Raw genomic sequence first — 19,152 nt, forward strand, 5'->3', positions numbered from 1 at the left:
CTGTACATACTGGAGGCAGCAGAGATCAGCACACACTACAGCTAGTTTACTATCAGTACAAGCACAGAGTAACAGCTTACACTGTACATACTGGAGGCAGCAGAGATCAGCACACACTGGAGCAAGTTTACTATCAGTACAGGCACAGTAACATCTTATACTGTACATACTGGAGGTAGCAGAGACCAGCACACACTGCAGCTAGTTTACTATCAGCATAGACACAGTAACATCCTATACTGTACATACTGGAGGTAGCAGAGACCAGCACACACTGCAGCTAGTTTACTATCAGCATAGACACAGTAACATCCTATACTGTACATACTGGAGGTAGCAGAGACCAGCACACACTGCAGCTAGTTTACTATGTAAACCAGTGACATAGAAATTGTGTTTTACTGTCCATACTGAAAGGGATGTGCCAGTATTCTAGAATAGAACTAAAATCAATAATACAGATATACTACATTATTGATAAGGACCCCCTTTTGAGAAATGTTGGTGTAGGTAGAGTAATAATGTTAAAGTGGACCTGAACTCTTGCACAGGACAGAAGGAAAGCAGAGAGAAATGCACCCTGTGTGTACTAAGAGTGTTTAGCCTGGCTAATTCCCCCTCATCTGTGACTAATCACAAGTTTTAATTTGATCCCTCAGCTGTGTCAGATAATTTGTAAACACAGGAGGTTAACCCTATGTCTGCGTCCATTAAAGCAGGAAGTAGACCCACTGCAGATTTATTTAAAGTGAACCTCCAGACTAAGAATCTACTCTGCAGCACTGAAAAGGCTTGGTGTTTCTTTAACAGTTTCACAGCATCAGAACTTTGTTTTTCTTACCCAAGCACAGACAAAAACTGCCCGGGCATTTTCCCCTGATGCTGTGCAAAGCATGATGGGATTTCTGATGTTGTTGTTCTCGTTCTGCTGTTTTGGTGCAATTTTTTTGTTTTGTTTTTTTATTTGAGATTTGAAGCCTAGGGCGGGCAACTGGGATGGGTGATCAGCACACAGGACAGTTGGAACTGTGCCTCCTGCTCCCTGTCACCTCCTTTCAACCAAAAAGATGGCTGCCCCATGAGAAAGATGGCTGCCCCATGAAAAAGATGGCTGCCTCATGAAATCACAAACATTTCCCTGTTCTTTTACAGCGGAATTGTCACCATAAAACTCAAATTTCAACAGTAACTGGTCTGAGTGTATTAAGTGTTAAAGATGCTAATCCTGCATTCAAAACTTTCAAAACTTTTTCTGCTGTTATGATTTGGAGTTTTCACATACCACTGGCCCTTTAGTAGTCAGTGCCAAACAGTTGCATACTGGGGGTTCTTTTTATCTATAATATATTCCTCCTCTTCCATTTATTTCCCTGCCTAGTAGCTGCTTTGGCTGCAGTTGGCTGATGGTGTAATGGTTAAGGGCTCTGCCTCTGACACAGGAGACCAGGGTTCGAATCTCGGCTCTGCCTGTTCAGTAAGCCAGCACTAATTCAGTAGGAGACCTTTGGCAAGTCTCTCTTACACTGCTACTGCCAATAGAGCGCGCCCTTGTGGCTGCTGCTCTGCTCTGGCGCTTTGAGTCCGCAAGGAGAAAAGCGCAATATAAATGTTATTTGTCTTGTCTTGTCTTGTCTTGCTTATCTGAAACACGATCCTCTGCTTACGTGTGTCTACAAGCAAGGCTGAGGTGACTGGCTATTGGAGGAGAAATGAAAAAAAAGTAAAGGGCAGAAATGACATCAGGATTTAGCCTAAACTGTGGGCAAAAGACATGGTTCCCACCAGGAACAGAATTCTCTTCATTTACTATATAAAATTCGCTGAAATCAAAATGTGGACAGTATAATACACGCGTTATGTAAGTAGATCAAGTATTTATCTACCTATATAGGTGTGTTTTTTTCCCCTGGCATAGTATGGCTGATCCTACTGCTTTAAAACAGGGTGGGTAAGAGATTATATTACCTATCCATTTTAAATATCATAACTAATGTATGTAATGTAATACCAGTATGTTTGTTTAGGCTGAAGTTCACCTATAATGATTTGTATCAGCTGTAACAGAGAAATGTATTCTGTAAAGGTTATTATGCTGTTGCGTATCTTTTAGAACAGAGAGGAAGTTCTGAGTTCAGGTCCACCATCAGTAAAACAACCTCCTCTTTTACCTATAATAAGAGCGCAACAAAATAATCCCCACAGCATTAGCTGCTCAGCAGTAAGTGCAGGATGAGGATGTGTCATCCTGGATGAGGTGTTGTCTTGGGCACAATGACGTTGGCTGCAGATTAGTCACCAGTGAGGTGACACCACCTCTTAGCCTGGGCCGGCTACTGACGGCACAGTGCAGCGCGTATACGCATGTAACGTTTCATCAGAACTTCTACAGCGTGCTCTACATGCTAATCAGCTCATCAGGCCTTCATATACTATGTATCCATTTCATAGCAGTCTACAAATGACATAACTGGCATGTTGCCAAGCAACAGCTTCAAGCTATTTGTTGTCACTAAACTACTAAGTAAGAAAGACTTACAGACGGTCCGCGGATGCCCCTCGGTCCCTGATGTCCAGGTGGTCCGGGGTCTCCCTAGTGGAATTTGAAAATAAATAAATCACTTCATTTATTTACTAATACTATTTGCCATACCCAATGTAACCAACTTGCTTAATGTTTACAATAATAGCAGTAGGGTGTTGTAACTTGTTGGCCATCAGCAAAAGCAAGGAGTTGTGAATCAGGATGATACCATTTATTGGTTAACTTAAAAGAATAAGGGCTGGTTTACACTTGGGCGAGTCGTCAGCGCTTTTATGATCGCCGGCGATCAGCAAAGCGCTGCTACAATGTATCCCAATGGATACATTCACACTGCGGCAGTTGCAATTTCGATCAATCGCAAACGCACTGCATGCAGCGTTTTGGGGGCGATTGCTCTGCGATTCCCGTTCTATCGAATCGAAATCACAAGCGCAAAGCGGACAAGAATCGCAAGATTTAAGTTAAAATCGTGATTGCGAGCTGAACGTGATCGCGGGCTAGCGGCGCTCCAAGCGCCCAGTGTGAACTCTCTCTTAGAGTTAGGCCTGGAACCTACTACAAATCGCTATCGCTAATCGCAATTGCTAGCATTTGATATGAGCGGTTTGTAAGCAATTTCATGAGCGATTGCGGTAGCATTTTAAAAAGTGTCCGCTTCTTGCCAGCGATTGTGTAGCGATTAGTGTTTTTAATTCTTATTGGTCCTTTCAATTAATTTTAATTTTGTTACAGTGTACAGTAATGTCAAAACGCTAGCAAAATCGCTCTGTGTAGGTTTTGACGAGCGATTACGCCAGCGTTTATATACTTTACATTGCAGAAACGCTAACGATAACCACAAAAAATGCTGCATGTCCTGCGTTTTGCAATTTGGTAATCTCAATCGCTCCAGGGGAATTTGGCCCATCTATTACCATTAGCTGATCATTTAGGGAAATCACTAGCAGTTTGAATCACTCCCTAAACACTCACAAAATCACTCTAGTGGGTTCCAGCCCTAAGCAAGCTTTCGGCTGTATAGCCCTTGCCCGCCTTCAATCCAGGATCGAAGTCTGAAGAAGGCTATACAGCCAAAAGCTTGCATACTCTTATTCTTTTAAGTGAACCAATAAATGGTGTCATCCTGATTCAAAATCTCTTGTTTTTACAAGAAGTCTGTCAAATTTTTGTATAGAAAATTGAATGCAACTATATAACCAAATAATTTGTTTTTACATTTATTCAATAAGTTGATGGATTTGTATAGTAAAGTCAAAAATGTAATTGGACATGGTGGAAAATTCTGTTCGACTGATCTATAGACAAAGAAAAAAAGCAAAAGCAAACTATGTTTGCAAACATTGTAAAAACTTCATATTTAGCACACTTATTTTTAGGAATTTAAGCCCCCTTCACTGGTTCCCGAGATGCCCACTGATACCTGACTAAATGCAATCCTCATGTTTGTCAGTTGTTTCACTCAATCCCTGCAAGTCCTCACGAGAACCCCGCCTATAAAAACACAGCAGCCCTTCCCAGTCCGCTGATGTGAACCAAACACCACTTTTAGCACCCAGGGCATCTCAATATCACATTACATACAGTGGTGTGAAAAACTATCCTGATTTCTTATTCTTTTGCATGTTTGTCACACTTAAATGTTTCTGCTCATCAAAAACCGTTAACTATTAGTCAAAGATAACATAACTGGACACAAAATGCACTTTTAAAATGATTTTTTTTTATCAAAACCTACATGGCCCTGTGTGAAAAAGAAATTGCCCCCTGAACCTAATAACTGGTTGGGCCACTCTTAGCAGCAATAACTGCAATCAAGCGTTTGCGATAACTTGCAACGAGTCTTTTACAGCGCTCTGGAGGAATTTTGGCCCACTCATCATTGCAGAATTGTTGTAATTCAGCTTTATTTGAGGGTTTTTGTCAGGGACTCACCTCGGGGATCCCGCGATGCTGCCGTCTCCGCTGGTCTCCATGCGGGCTCCAGCACTTCCGGGTTCGCGCCGTCCTCTCGCGCGCACAACAACCCCGGCGTCCATGGCAACAGGGGTGTGCGCGCGCAGCTAGGGAATGAGCGGGGACGGACGCATAGAGTCAAGCGTCCGTCCTATACGCTCAGAAGACGTATCACATAGTCAGCTGACATTATCAGTCAGCTGACAAGACAGAGGGCTCCTGTTGGTTGTGTCAGCTGGTATTACAGCTGACACTTAGGCAGGGATCATGCTGCATTTTGATTGGTTGTGGTGTGAGTGGCCGGCCACTGATTGGTTGAGTGAGATATTTAAACCTGACTTCCTCTCCAACACATTGCCCGTGATAGCTTGTGTCTTGCTTGCTGGGTGTGATTCTGCTGTGGATTTTCTGTGTACCGATTAAGCTTGGATATCGACTTCTCTTTGATTGCCGCCTGACCTGACCCTTGCCTGAATATCGACCATTCTGTGATTGCTGCCTGAACTGAACCTTGCCTGGATAACACTACTCTTGATCGCCGCCTGTACCGACCCCTGCCTGGACACTGACCGTGAAACCGTTTGTTCCTTCTGTACCTCGATATTTCTGATCTACCGTGTATGACCTTAGATTGTTCTGGACTGTGTTTAACTTCCTGTTTGATCTAGAGGATTATTTGCTCACCCTGCATTCAGCCCCAATACTTTGCACACTAAAGGCCTGGGTGTAACCGAAGTCGGGCAGGTGTTGTCTCCTCACCTCCTGTTCAAGCGGGGACGCGCCACATAGGGTGAAGCGTGTGGTGATAGATTGGGGCATTGGGGCTGATTTGTGAGTAGATATTCTGACAGGTCTGACATTATCACGGGCCATTTCCCCAAAATCAGCTATGAACGTTGACGGGGAACGTTCTCAAATGGAGCTCCTCTGTGAACTGGTGGCTCAGCTCAGAATTTCAGTGGAAGAGGTTCAGAAAAATTATTCACAAATCCAGGAACAGCTACGCGCTCCAGACACTCCTCCCACTCCACTTTTGGCGGCTGCAGCCGTATCCGCTCCTGTTCCACCCCCACCAGTTGAGTCTGCCCCTGCACAGGTTCAACCTCTTGATCATCAAGTACCGGAACCCCGACTCCCCTTACCAGAGAGGTTTTCTGGGGATCGTTCAAAATTCAGACTTTTTCGGAGCGCATGTTTCTTGCATTTTTCACTGCTCCCCAGAACCTATGCCAGTGAAAGTACTCGAGTGGGAGCAATTATTTCTTTATTACAGGGAGAACCTCAGGCCTGGGCGCTCCGGCTAGTTGAGCAGCAACATCCAGCTCTTGCTAGTACCACCACACTCTTTGAGGCCTTAGCTGAACTCTATGAGGACCCCGGCAAAGGAGCTTCAGCCGAAACTGCTCTTCAGGCTCTCCGTCAAGGCAGGCGACCGGTGGAAGAATACGTGACTGAGTTTCGCCACTGGTCCGGAGACACAGCATGGAATGATGCGGCTTTGAAACATCAGTTCAGGTTGGGACTTTCAGAGCAATTAAAGGATGAATTGGCCAGGGTAGGAGTTCCTGGTACGTTGAAGGATTTGATTCAACTCTCCATCCAGATTGATCGACGTCTCAGGGAGAGACGCCAGGAAAGGGACTCATCCTTTAAACCAGTCTGGTCTTTATCAGTTCCTCCAGTTCCTGTTCCAGTATCTGTTCCCTCCTCGTCCACTTCTGATGAACCTGAACCCATGCAGTTGGGTGTTTCTAGACTGTCTGTGATCGAGAAAGCTAGGAGGAGGAAGGAGGGATTATGTCTCTATTGTGGGGGCCCGGGGCATTATGCTCAGAACTGTCCTATTAAAAGGAAGAAACAGGAAAACTCCAGCGCTTAGGTGAGGCCGAGGAAACTCACCTAGGCGATCAGGTATTTCCTCTTAAATATGACCGAGTATTATTACCTATTGATATTGTCCGAGGTGGCAAGAGTTACCAAGGTCAAGCATTTGTTGATTGTGGAGCTGCAGGTAACTTCATGGATCTAGCTTTGGCACAGGAGCTTGGTGTTCCTGTTTCTGTTTGTTCTGAAAGATTGTATGTGACAGCCATTGATGACACTCCACTGCAAGCTGGCCAGCCAATTTCTGTCACCTCTGACATCTCTGTAAAAATTGGTGCACTACATTCTGAAATACTGAAATTTTATGTCTTGAATATTCCCTCTAGTCCCATCATCTTGGGGTTACCATGGTTAAGATTGCATAATCCTATTATTGACTGGCAGTCAGGTCAATTGATTAAATGGTCTTCATATTGCAATAATAATTGTCTCACACGTTTATGCCTAGGGGCCACGTGTGTGGAGGAAAAATTACCAGAAGTTTACCATGAATTTATTGATGTTTTTTCCCCTCAGGCCGCTGACAAATTACCTCCACACAGGTCTTATGATTGTCCTATTGACCTTTTTCCAGGAACCATGCCACCTAGGGGAAGGTTATATAGCCTTTCAGGGCCTGAAGACAGGGCAATGAAAGACTATATTAAAGAAAACCTGGGCAAAGGGTTCATACGCCCCTCCTCATCCCCTGCGGGTGCTGGGTTTTTCTTTGTCGAAAAGAAGGATGGTGGGTTGAGGCCTTGTATTGATTATAGGGGTTTAAACAAAATCACTGTAAAAAACCGCTACCCTTTGCCGTTAATTGAGGATCTTTTTGCCCAGGTAGCCGGGGCTAAGGTATTTTCTAAATTAGACCTCAGAGGTGCTTATAATCTGATAAGGATCAGACAGGGGGATGAATGGAAAACGGCCTTTAATACCAAGGATGGGCACTACGAGTATTTGGTAATGCCGTTTGGGTTATGTAATGCCCCAGCTGTGTTCCAAGATTTCATCAATGATGTATTTCGTGATTATTTAGGACGTTTTCTGGTAGTGTATTTGGATGACATCTTAATTTTTTCCTCTTCTCTAGATGAACATCGTGAACATGTTAAGAGGGTGTTACAGAAACTCAGGGAAAATTGTTTATACGCTAAATTGGAGAAATGCGAGTTTGAGATTCAAGAAGTATCCTTCCTAGGTTATGTGATGTCTAGTTCTGGCCTAGCCATGGACCCTGCCAAGCTCTCAGCAGTATTAAACTGGCCCCAACCCACTGATCTGAAGTCCTTGCAACGCTTCCTTGGGTTTGCTAATTTTTATAGAAAGTTTATTAAAAAATTTTCCCTGAAGGTGGCCCCATTGACGGATCTCACTAAAAAAGGTGCAGATCCCTCCAATTGGACCTCTGGAGCACTAACAGCTTTTAAAGAATTAAAGGAGACCTTTTGTTCTGCCCCAGTTCTGACCCATCCTGATGTTCAAAGACCGTTTGTTTTGGAGGTAGACGCCTCAGAATTGGGGGTGGGGGCAGTACTTTCTCAATACACTGGTTCTCCTGAATGTCTCCACCCATGTGCCTTTTTCTCTAGAAAATTTTCTTCCGCTGAGCGGAATTATGACATTGGTAACAGAGAGCTCTTGGGGGTTAAACTAGCGTTTGAGGAGTGGAGACATTGGTTAGAGGGAGCCCTTCATCCTGTCACAGTTTTTACAGATCATAAAAACCTTGAATACATTGAGAACGCTAAAAGACTTAATCCGCGACAAGCTCGATGGGCTTTGTTCTTTTCGCGTTTTAATTTTACTATAACGTATAAACCTGGGTCAAAAAATGTGAAGGCGGATGCTCTATCCCGTAGTTTTGGGATTCCGGAGCCGCAGGCTAGGTCCCCTGAAACCATCATTCCTAAACAATATATCATTGCGGCCATTAATCTGTCCCCAGACCTCTCAGAAAAGTTGAAGTCTGCTCAAAGGAGGGTTCCACCAGGGAAACCAATTGATTGTCTGTTTGTTCCCCCTCACCTCAGGTTGCAGGTCCTGCAACAATTGCATGAGTCTAAAACCACAGGTCATCCAGGCGAGAAGAAGACACTTAATCTCTTAAAAAGACTGGTGTGGTGGCCTTCCTTGAGCAGGGACGTGTGTTCGTATGTTAAATCCTGTTCTGTTTGTGCCCGCAGTAAAGTTTTACGTACCAGTCCTCAAGGCACCCTCATGCCTTTACCTGTTCCACTAAAACCATGGACACATATTTCCATGGATTTTATTGTAGATCTGCCCAGTTCTCAGGGTAATACTGCTGTATGGGTTGTAGTGGACAGATTTAGCAAAATGTGTCATTTCATACCAATGCCAAAATTACCATCCGCTAAAGAATTAGCTCAACTTTTTATTTGCAACATTCTTAAATTACATGGGATCCCTGAAAATATTGTATCTGACAGGGGGGTTCAATTTGTGTCACGGTTTTGGAAGGCCTTCTGTAATTGTCTAGGAATTTCGTTGTCATTCTCTTCAGGGTACCACCCAGAAACTAATGGACAGACAGAAAGGACCAATCAGAATTTAGAGCAATTTCTGCGATGTTTTGTAGCCAACTGTCAGGAGACTTGGTCTGATTACCTGTCCTTTGCTGAAAATGCTTCCACTAAAATGTCTCCTTTTCAGATTGTTACAGGGTTGCATCCAAAATTTTGCTCACTGTCTCCAACTTCCTCTGATCTTCCCGACCTCGACAATTGGGTTGCTCACATGGAGTTGGTTTGGAAACAGGTTCAGGAGAACTTAAAGGTAGCAGGGCAACGACAAAAGTCATTTGCTGACCGTCATCGGTCTCCTGAACCACAGTTTGTGCCTGGGGATATGGTTTGGGTGTCTACTCGAAACATTTCTCTTAGACAACCATCTACCAAATTAGGACCTAAATTTATTGGTCCCTATCCAATATCTCAAAAAATCAATGACGTGACTTATAGAGTCAAGATGCCGAATTCCCTCAGGGGGGTAGATTCATTTCATGTCTCGTTACTGAAATCTGCCGTTAATTGTAATCAATCTGTTACTCCCCCAGATCCTGTGATGGTCAATGGTGAAATTGAATATGAGATAGAGAAAATCTTAGATTCACGTATTGTAAAAAAGTCACTACAATTTCTGATTGATTGGAAGGGTTATGGTCCAGAGGAAAGGTCATGGGTTCCCGCTAGACAGGTTCATGCTGATCAAATAATTAAATAATTTTATGACAAATTTCCTTTCAAACCTCGATTAGAGTGTCCAGGGGCCACTCCTCGGGGGGGGGGGGGGGGGGGGGGGGGGGTAATGTCAGGGACTCACCTCGGGGATCCCGCGATGCTGCCGTCTCCGCTGGTCTCCATGCGGGCTCCAGCACTTCCGGGTTCGCGCCGTCCTCTCGCGCGCACAACAACCCCGGCGTCCATGGCAACAGGGGTGTGCGCGCGCAGCTAGGGAATGAGCGGGGACGGACGCATAGAGTCAAGCGTCCGTCCTATACGCTCAGAAGACGTATCACATAGTCAGCTGACATTATCAGTCAGCTGACAAGACAGAGGGCTCCTGTTGGTTGTGTCAGCTGGTATTACAGCTGACACTTAGGCAGGGATCATGCTGCATTTTGATTGGTTGTGGTGTGAGTGGCCGGCCACTGATTGGTTGAGTGAGATATTTAAACCTGACTTCCTCTCCAACACATTGCCCGTGATAGCTTGTGTCTTGCTTGCTGGGTGTGATTCTGCTGTGGATTTTCTGTGTACCGATTAAGCTTGGATATCGACTTCTCTTTGATTGCCGCCTGACCTGACCCTTGCCTGAATATCGACCATTCTGTGATTGCTGCCTGAACTGAACCTTGCCTGGATAACACTACTCTTGATCGCCGCCTGTACCGACCCCTGCCTGGACACTGACCGTGAAACCGTTTGTTCCTTCTGTACCTCGATATTTATGATCTACCGTGTATGACCTTAGATTGTTCTGGACTGTGTTTAACTTCCTGTTTGATCTAGAGGATTATTTGCTCACCCTGCATTCAGCCCCAATACTTTGCACACTAAAGGCCTGGGTGTAACCGAAGTCGGGCAGGTGTTGTCTCCTCACCTCCTGTTCAAGCGGGGACGCGCCACATAGGGTGAAGCGTGTGGTGATAGATTGGGGCATTGGGGCTGATTTGTGAGTAGATATTCTGACAGGTCTGACAGTTTTCTAGCATGAACCGCATTTTTAAGGTCATGCCAAACCATCTCAATAGGATTCAGGTCAGGACTTTGACTAGGCCACTCCAAAGTCTTCATTTTGTTTTTCTTCAGCCATTCAGAGGTGGATTTGCTGGTGTGTTTTGGGTCATTGTCCTGCTGCAGCACCCAAGATCGCTTCAGCTTGAGTTGACGAACAGATGGCCGGACAGTCTCCTTCAGGATTTTTTGGTAGACAGTAGAATTCATGGTTCCATCTATCACAGCAAGCCTTCCAGGTCCTGAAGCAGCAAAACAACCCCAGACCATCACACTACCACCACCATATTTTACTGTTGGTATGATGTTCTTTTGCTGAAATGCTGTGTTACTTCTACGCCAGATGTAACGGGACACGCACCTTCCAAAAAGTTCAATTTTTGTCTCGTCGGTCCACAAGGTATTTTGACAAAAGTCTTGGCAATCTTTGAGATTTTTTTTAGCAAAATTGAGACGAGCCTTAATGTTCTTTTTGCTTAAAAGTTGTTTGCGCCTTGGATATCTGCCATGCAGGCCGTTTTTGCCCAGTCTCTTTCTTATGGTGGAGTCGTGAACACTAACCTCAATTGAGGCAAGTGAGGCCTGCAGTTCTTTAGATGTTGTCCTGGGGTCTTTTGTGGCCTCTCGGATGAGTTTTCTCTGCGCTCTTGGGGTAATATTGGTCGGCCAGCCACTCCTGGGAAGGTTCATCACTGTTCCATGTGTTTGCCATTTGTGGATAATGGCTCTCACTGTGGTTCACTGGAGTCCCAAAGCTTTAGAAATGGCTTTATAACCTTTACCAGACTGATAGATCTCAATTACAGTACTCTTGTTTTCATTTGTTCCTGAATTTCTTTGGATCTTGGCATGATGTCTAGCTTTTGAGGTGCTTTTGGTCTACTTCTCTGTGTCAGATAGCTCCTATTTAATTGATTTCTTGATTGAAACAGGTGTGGCAGTAATCAGGCCTGGGGGTGACTACAGAAATTGAACTCAGGTGTGATAAACCACAGTTAAGTTATTTTTTTAACAAGGGGGGGCAATCACTTTTTCACACATGGCCATGTAGGTTTTGAGTTTTTTCCTCACTAAATAATAAAAACCATCATTTAAAACTGCATTTTGTGTTCAATTATGTTATCTTTGACGAATAGTTAACGGTTTTTGATGAGCAGAAACATTTAAGTGTGACAAACATGCAAAAGAATAAGAAATCAGGAAGGGGGCAAATAGTTTTTCACACCACTGTATGCATGCCAACAATGTGGTTCATTAATAAAAAAAAAACTTAAATTTTAACTTTTTTTTTTTTTTTAAGCAGAGGGTTTTTTTTTTACTTATTTACGTGGTCTTTTGGGCACATAATGACTTATGTAATTATTTTATTGCACAAATTAGCAGATAGAAAACAAAAGCTTTCTTCAGTAGGGGGTTTGGTAGTTAGAATACTGTGCTTCAAATAGTTTACAGAAGTCACAGATGCTATCTTCACACCTTCCCCTGGATAAATAATGGGCAGGTAGAATGGGGGGGGGGGACATGTCAGCTCCTATAGCTATTAGAAACCAGGAAAAAAAAGTGGTGTTTGCTTCTTTGCTTCTTCTCTCTAATAGAGTTAGGAGGATGGATGGTGACTGATAAGCAAGCCACAGTCCCACCCATTATCCCCAACACCACATCCCAGGAACAATTGCAGGTAGGGAAGAGGGTGACAGTTTTGGGAAGACAAATCTTCCATATTGTACACAGTAGGAGGGTAACTGGCAGTTGTAGCCACGCCCTTCCTATAGAGAACAGCAGAAGGGAGGGAGAGTGCCAGTATGCTTTCCTCACAGAAGGCACTGGGGGTGTCCAAGCCCCTGTGATGACACAATAGCCAGGCTACCAAAGACTCCAGACTGGGCAGCACAATTGCTGGGCCTTATAGAGAGATTCTGATGGGTATGGTATTCATTTGTTGTGAAGGGCAACATTTTTTTTTTTTTTTTTTTTTACCAGAGATCACTTTAAGGTATTCGTACATATGGCATGCCATACAGGCATTGGTAAATGGATCACCATAAGGCAACCAATTAGAATTAATTGCTGGTTTGCTTTTCATTGTGTGAAATTTGATTGGTTGCTCTGTCCTGCTTTACTTAACAAATCCTGCAGGTATATTTTTGTACATTCTGTGCAATATCTTTAGCATACCTCCCAACGTTTTGAGAGAAGGAGGAGGGACACCTTAAGACACCCCCCTGCCACACCTTTCACCACGCCCCACTACATCCCTTGCCATGCATATCGCAAAGAATTCAGAATCAAAAGATGTAATTTTATCATTCAAACCACCCTGATCATTTCTATTAGTTTTTCTTCATTTTTACATTTGAGAAATACATCAATTTACCGTAGTCGATGGAAATAAAGCTCAGTTAAGACATTTTTCTGAAGAAAAGTACATGTATTAGCACAGATCTGTACATCAGTCCTGAAAGAGGGACAAATGGGGAGGAGAGAGGGATTCGGTTCCCAAAGAGGGACTGTCCCTCCGAACAGAGGGACAGTTGGGAGCTGTGTGTTTAGGCTTTCTAAATCAAGGACAAAAATATCATTGTGCCGAAGATGATGGTGTCATGGACTCACGTCTTTTCCTGTTGACCCTTCCCGTCCTGGAGGTCCCGCCAAGCCTGGTTCTCCCTAAAAATAAAGGTAAGCACACCTGTTTAGGGACACGTCTTATGTTCTTTTCATTAAAATATTTTATTAGTTTTATCTTCGTAGCGTACAACATAAACAGAGATGCAACACATAGGCTAGGATGAAACCGACATGGGCTTCAGTCATGTGACACTGAGCAGTCAGCCATGACACCTCTGCACATAATACTGTATCCAGTTACTTACCCGGCTCCCCGGCAGTCCCGCATCACCTCTGTGGCCTTTAAAGCCCTGCAAAAAATAATGCAGTTATTTATCAAGTCTATAATTAAAGAGACAGTGTAGTGACAGATAGCATACATTATTCAGGATATCCCCTTTTATGGCAAGTATCCTAGGTTCAGCATCAGAAACACTGTATCTATATATTGCTATGTAGCCCCGTCCTTCCCATGGTGCTTAGCCTAGGCTGTTTAGCTATGTGGAATTCTCCTCCCCCCTGAGCATTCTGGGAGACCAAGTACTATTTTCACTGGCTTTGGAATTTGAAAGGAAACCTGTTTCCTTTTAAACAATACCAGTTGTTTGTCAGTCCTGCTGATCTCTTTGGCTGCAGTAGTGGCTGAATCTCACACCTGAAACAAGCATGCAGCTAATCCAGTCTGACTTCAGTCAGAGCACCTGATCTGCATGCTTGTTCAGGGGCTGCGGATGAAAGTATTAGAGACTCAGGATCAGCAGGACTGCCAGGCAACTGGCATTATTTTAAAAGGAAAAATTCACATCATCCTCAGAGTTGCCTTTAAGTAACCAATCATTCCGCAGAGCTGCACCTGACAGGGCTAAAGATGTTGCCACCTATGATATATTTCAGATAGTTACCAGTCTTGTGCCACCACTAACGCCATGCAGAAAAACCTCCGCAGGCCCATGTTTACTCCAATCATAATGCACTTTTACCCATTACCCCGCCCCCCCGCCCCCCCCCCCCCTCATGTGCAGCGATCCCCTTCCCATTTATAAGCAGAGCGTGATGTGAAATTTCCTTATCCTTAGGCCTGGTCTAGCCTAGGCTGACGGTCAGGGGCGTAACTAGAGGGGAGCAGTTCCTGCGACTGCAAGGGGGCCCAGAGGTGTGGCAGGGCCACAACTAGCAACCTTCCCATTCTCTGATACTCCAGATCAGGTGTTTATGTGGCAACAGATGTTATGGGTGTGAAGAAGATCCTGATAGTCACACCTTGTATGATAAAACGCCCATGTTGTGTGGGTCACGGAGAGGCAAGGGTTGTAAACATTAAAGTGGATCCGAGGTGAACTTTTGCTCATTGCATAATTGTGTTCATTTCCTATTGTTTATACGGCATTCCTCAAGCCAAATACTTTTTTTGTTTTTGTTTTAATACTTCCCTATAAACTAAATAAACCACGCCCACAGGTTTTCAGAGAGCCTTGGCAGTAGCAAGGGCTCATGGGAGCTCAGTCTGGGCAGGAGGAGGAGGAGGTGTTACTAGCCATTGATTTCAGAGGCAGAGGGGAGGAGGGGGGATTAGGTTTTTTTTCACAGGCTGAGCACTGAAGATGCAGATAAGCCTGCCTGTGTGTAATGCTTACAAACAACATGGCTGCTGTCATTGTATTACAGGAAATAATAATAATTTTCTATTAAAGCTGTTTGCAGCTAGATTTGCTGTGTAAACTATCTAAACTTTAGATAAGATATATAGACAAGTTACTTGTTATAGTTAGTTTTTCATCTCGGACCCGCTTTAAGGGGCCCCCATAAAAAGTTTTGTTGGGGGGCTCCATGATTTGTAGTTACCCCCCTGCTGCCGGTGCTCTATCCTCCTGTGGGCCACCAATCCGCACAAACTTATTCAGTTATAAAATGGCAGCACTGAATTGGCTTATCAAATCTTCAACACTTACACAACATGTTTCGTGGATACCTCCTTCATCAGGAGTAACCCCGAAACATGGTGTGTAACTGCTGAAGATTTGATAAACGCAAGCGTAATGAGCCAACTGAGTGCCTCTTTTGTTTTATTACCCCTTCCATTTATAGCTTGAACTTCTGTATTTGTAACAGATACTCCCGGAGAACGTCTCTTTAGCTACGTTCTCAGTGGGAGTTGTGTTCCCTGTAAATTCAACGCAATGCCCCACTGTGAACGAAGCCTTCCTATAGCCAAAATGGCTGATCTTAACATACTGCATGCAGTCATCAAATCAGCATAGAAGGATATAGAGTCGGCCTGCCAAACTCCGAAGTAGAATGATAGTAATATCAATTGCAGCAACACATAAGCATCTAGAGAAAGAGTCGAGCCTACAGTAGAGCCTTGTATTGCTGCTTCGCTGGCTGTGGTAATTGCACACATGTCACATCTCCATTTACCAACGCCAGCTTTATTCCTGGTGAGAAGATTGATTTCCAATAAGCGTTATGTGAAGTGTGTGCAATCCGCGTGTCAGGGCAGTCATTTCTCTTCACATGTATGTGAGTATTACGGGAACGTGTCAATCATTCTTCTGCTGCAGCGGGAGGAGGTGAGTACACCTTCCTGCGTTTCCATAACAGAGAACAGATGCAGAATATATAAAAGTAATGAAGCCTTCTGGTAGGCCCGAGAACGCAAATATTAAAAACAACTGTAACCACCCGAAAAAAAGTTAGCTACTCACCGAAGAAGAGGGAAGGTTCTAGATCCCTTAGAGCCTTCCCGGTCCTCTCTGCGCCCCCTTCGATCTACGTCCAGGGTCCCAATCCTGCCTCCGACTTTTATGCCAAAGAGGCCTTCGAGTCTCCCCGGAAAGCCAAGGAAGTAGGTCTCAGAGCACTTTCACAGACCAGCGGCTCCGTAATACGCATATGGAAGCGCACATGCGCAGTAGGTTGCAGCTTATCTTTGGAAGTACTCAGAGACCCAAGTACTTCTGAGGACACCCGAAAGACGCAGCTGGCTGTAGATTTGAACGGGGGTCCAGTGGTTGAACGAGGGAACAGAGAGAGGAACAGGAAGGCCAGAGTCCTCACTTTCTCTTCCTCCTAGACCTCCACGTCTCTTGTACCTCTTTCTAATGTCCTCTGTTTCACCTATATCTAATCCTACACTGCTTCTTTTCTGTTCCTAATCTCAACTTCTTTCTTCTTGTCTGCTTAAACCTGTGGCTGGATAATGTACTAGTTTAGGGCTCTGCCTTTGACATGAGAGACTAGGGTCCAAATCCTGGCTAGGCTCAGTACCTATTCAGTAAGAAGTTCAAAGCAAGACTCCCTAACACTGCAGAGTGATCTCTTGAGCGCGTCCCAGTGGCTGCAGCTCTTGAACGCCTTGAGTCCAACAGGATAAAAACACTATACAAATGTTCAGATTATTATTATTATATTCGGATTATTAAACCTAAGCTGGCCCTCCATATGGACAGTGTGGAGGGATAAGTATCCCTCCTGGGCTCAACAGCAGCTACCCTGGTTGCTATGGCTATAATTATGTCTTTTTTTTAGGGGTGGGGCCTCTTGTATAGGTTCCCTCTCTTCACACTCTCCAGACTCTCACCGGAGGGCCTCGTGATCCTTCTCTTCCAGGTGCTCCCAGTTCTCCTGGCTTTCCCTAAACAAGAAAGAAAAGAGACAATGAAAGACACTGCCAAACAACTAGACTCTACATCAAAGTGAACCTCTGGAAACAAAATTATACATATACTAACTGATGACCCAGCGTTGCTCGGGTACATATTTGGTTGTTGGCTCCGCCGATGTTTTCTAACCTTGACACACAGTCACTCAATGACAAAGTTTGTGAGCTTCGGGGGCCTGCGCATCAATAATTAAAAATGTTCCCATTGAGAATAAATAAATCTGATTGGCTGTTTGTGGCTGCTCCCCAATCTGTGAATTTGAACCCCAGTCACTCAGCGACCGACTGTAGCAGGTTTGAGGCCTCTGCTATTAACAGTGTAGAAATGGCAGCAATTTAAATATTCCCTCTGAAAAGGTGAATTTTGATTGGCTGTTGTAGGCTCCACCCACTTTCCTGAAAATGAATCCCAGTCACCCAGTGACCAACTGTGGCAAGTTTTGAGAGCCCTGCCATTAAGTAGCAGTTTACAATGAGCACCCTGAGCTATACAAGCCCACATGGTTCATGGTAAGGGGGAGCTCTGGCAAAGCCTCCCCCTCTGCCCCAGTGCCATTGTCTATACCACAAAATCGCAGAGTGCAGATATTATATGCAGTACAAACAGCTTGTTTGCAGACAATAGTAAAATAAACCAGTGGCGTACCTAGGGCTTTTGACACCCGGTGCTTGGAATGAAATGACACCCCCACCCGCCACCAAAAAAGGAAAGCCCGCCACGGCGGGTAATGTCAGGTATGGGTGCCCCCCAGTATAGGTATCCTGGAATTATTGCCCCCAGTATAGGTAGTGTAGTATAGCCACAATGTGCAGTGTTTCCATACAAAATACACGATGCAGCAGTGTTTTTCCAAAATATATATAATGTGGCAGCGATTAGGTAGCCAGACAATCCCCCTTTTAGCACAGGTAGCCAGATTAACCCCCCATTTATAGTATAGGTAGATAGATAACCCCCCATTTAGGATAGGTAACCAACATGATACCCAATTACAGTATATATAGCCAAATCTCCCTTTAGTATATAGCCAGACTTCCCCTTTAGTATATAGCCAGTGTATATATTCAGATCGCCCCTGTATATAGCCAGGGTATATAGTCAGATCCCCCTGTACACAGTCATTGTATATAGTCAGATCTCTAATGGATCCCCCTTGTATATAGTTAGATTCCCCTGTATATGGCCAATGTATTTCTGGCTGAGTGACCCCCAGGTGCACACACGCATACAGACACGAGAGAGAGAGAGAGAGAGGGGGAGAGGGAGAGGGAGAGGGAGAGGGAGAGAGAGAGAGAGAGAGAGAGAGAGAGAGAGAGAGAGAGAGAGAGAGAGAGAGAGAGAGAGAGAGAGAGAGAGAGAAGAGAGGACAGGAGGCAGAAACAGAGACAGGAGGAAGACAGAGCGGAGAGAGACAGAGCAGAGAGACAGGAGGGAGAGACAAAGCAGAGAGAGACAGGAGGCAGAAGACATGAGGGAGACTGAGCAGAGAGAGATAGAGACCGGAGGGAAAGACGGAGCAGAGAGAGAGAGAGAGAGAGATCGGAGGGAAAGACAGAGCAGAGAGAGAGAAAGAGAAAGAGAGAAGGGAGAGACAGAGCAGAGAGAGAGAGAGAGAGACAGGAAGGAGAGAGAGCAGAGAGAGAAATGGAGCAGAGAGAGACAGAGCAGAGAGAGAGAGAGAGGACAGGAGGTAGAAACAGAGACAGGAGGAAAAGAGAGCAGAGAGAGACAGGAGGGAGAGACAGAGCGGAGAGAGACAGGAGGCAGTGACAGAGCAGAGAAAGACAGGAGGCAGAAGACAGGAGGGAGACTGAGCAGAGAGAGCAGAGAGAGAGAGACCGGAGGGAAAGACGGAGCAGAGAGAGAGAGAGAGAGAGACCGGAGAGAAAGACGGAGCAGAGAGAGAGAGAGAGAGACCGGAGGGAAAGACGGAGCAGAGAGAGAGAGAGAGAGAGAGAGAGAGAGAGAAAGAGAGAGAGAGAAGGGAGTGACAGAGCGAGACAGGAAGGAGAGAGAGCAGAGAGAGAAACGGAGCAGAGAGAGACAGAGCAGAAAGAGAAAGAGACAGGTGGGAGAGACAGAGCAGAAAGAGAGAGACAGGTGGGAGAGACAGAGCAGAAAGAGAGACAGGTGGGAGAGACAGAGCAGAGAGAGACAGGTGGGAGAGACAGAGCAGAAAGAGAGACAGGTGGGAGAGACAGAGCAGAGAGAGACAGGTGGGAGAGACAGAGCAGAAAGAGAGAGACAGGTGGGAGAGCAGAGCGAGAGA

The 19,152-nt window shown here is 44.9% G+C and overlaps 1 protein-coding gene across 2 annotated transcripts in view; it reads right to left on the bottom strand.

The window, feature by feature from the left end:
• The window catches only part of COL22A1 (collagen type XXII alpha 1 chain), a 483,118-nt gene that overhangs the window by 25,716 nt on the left and 438,250 nt on the right, over nt 1-19,152 (bottom strand). For both annotated transcript variants that reach the window (XM_068238069.1, XM_068238068.1), the window contains exons 53-56: nt 16,802-16,855; nt 13,488-13,532; nt 13,228-13,281; nt 2,537-2,590 (exon numbers count right to left, since the gene is read on the bottom strand). In XM_068238069.1, the coding sequence (XP_068094170.1) occupies nt 2,537-2,590; nt 13,228-13,281; nt 13,488-13,532; nt 16,802-16,855 (207 nt within the window). The remainder of the gene's footprint in view (nt 1-2,536; nt 2,591-13,227; nt 13,282-13,487; nt 13,533-16,801; nt 16,856-19,152) is intronic.

This window comes from Hyperolius riggenbachi, chromosome 5, assembly GCF_040937935.1.
Source record: "Hyperolius riggenbachi isolate aHypRig1 chromosome 5, aHypRig1.pri, whole genome shotgun sequence".
NCBI lineage: Eukaryota > Metazoa > Chordata > Amphibia > Anura > Hyperoliidae > Hyperolius > Hyperolius riggenbachi.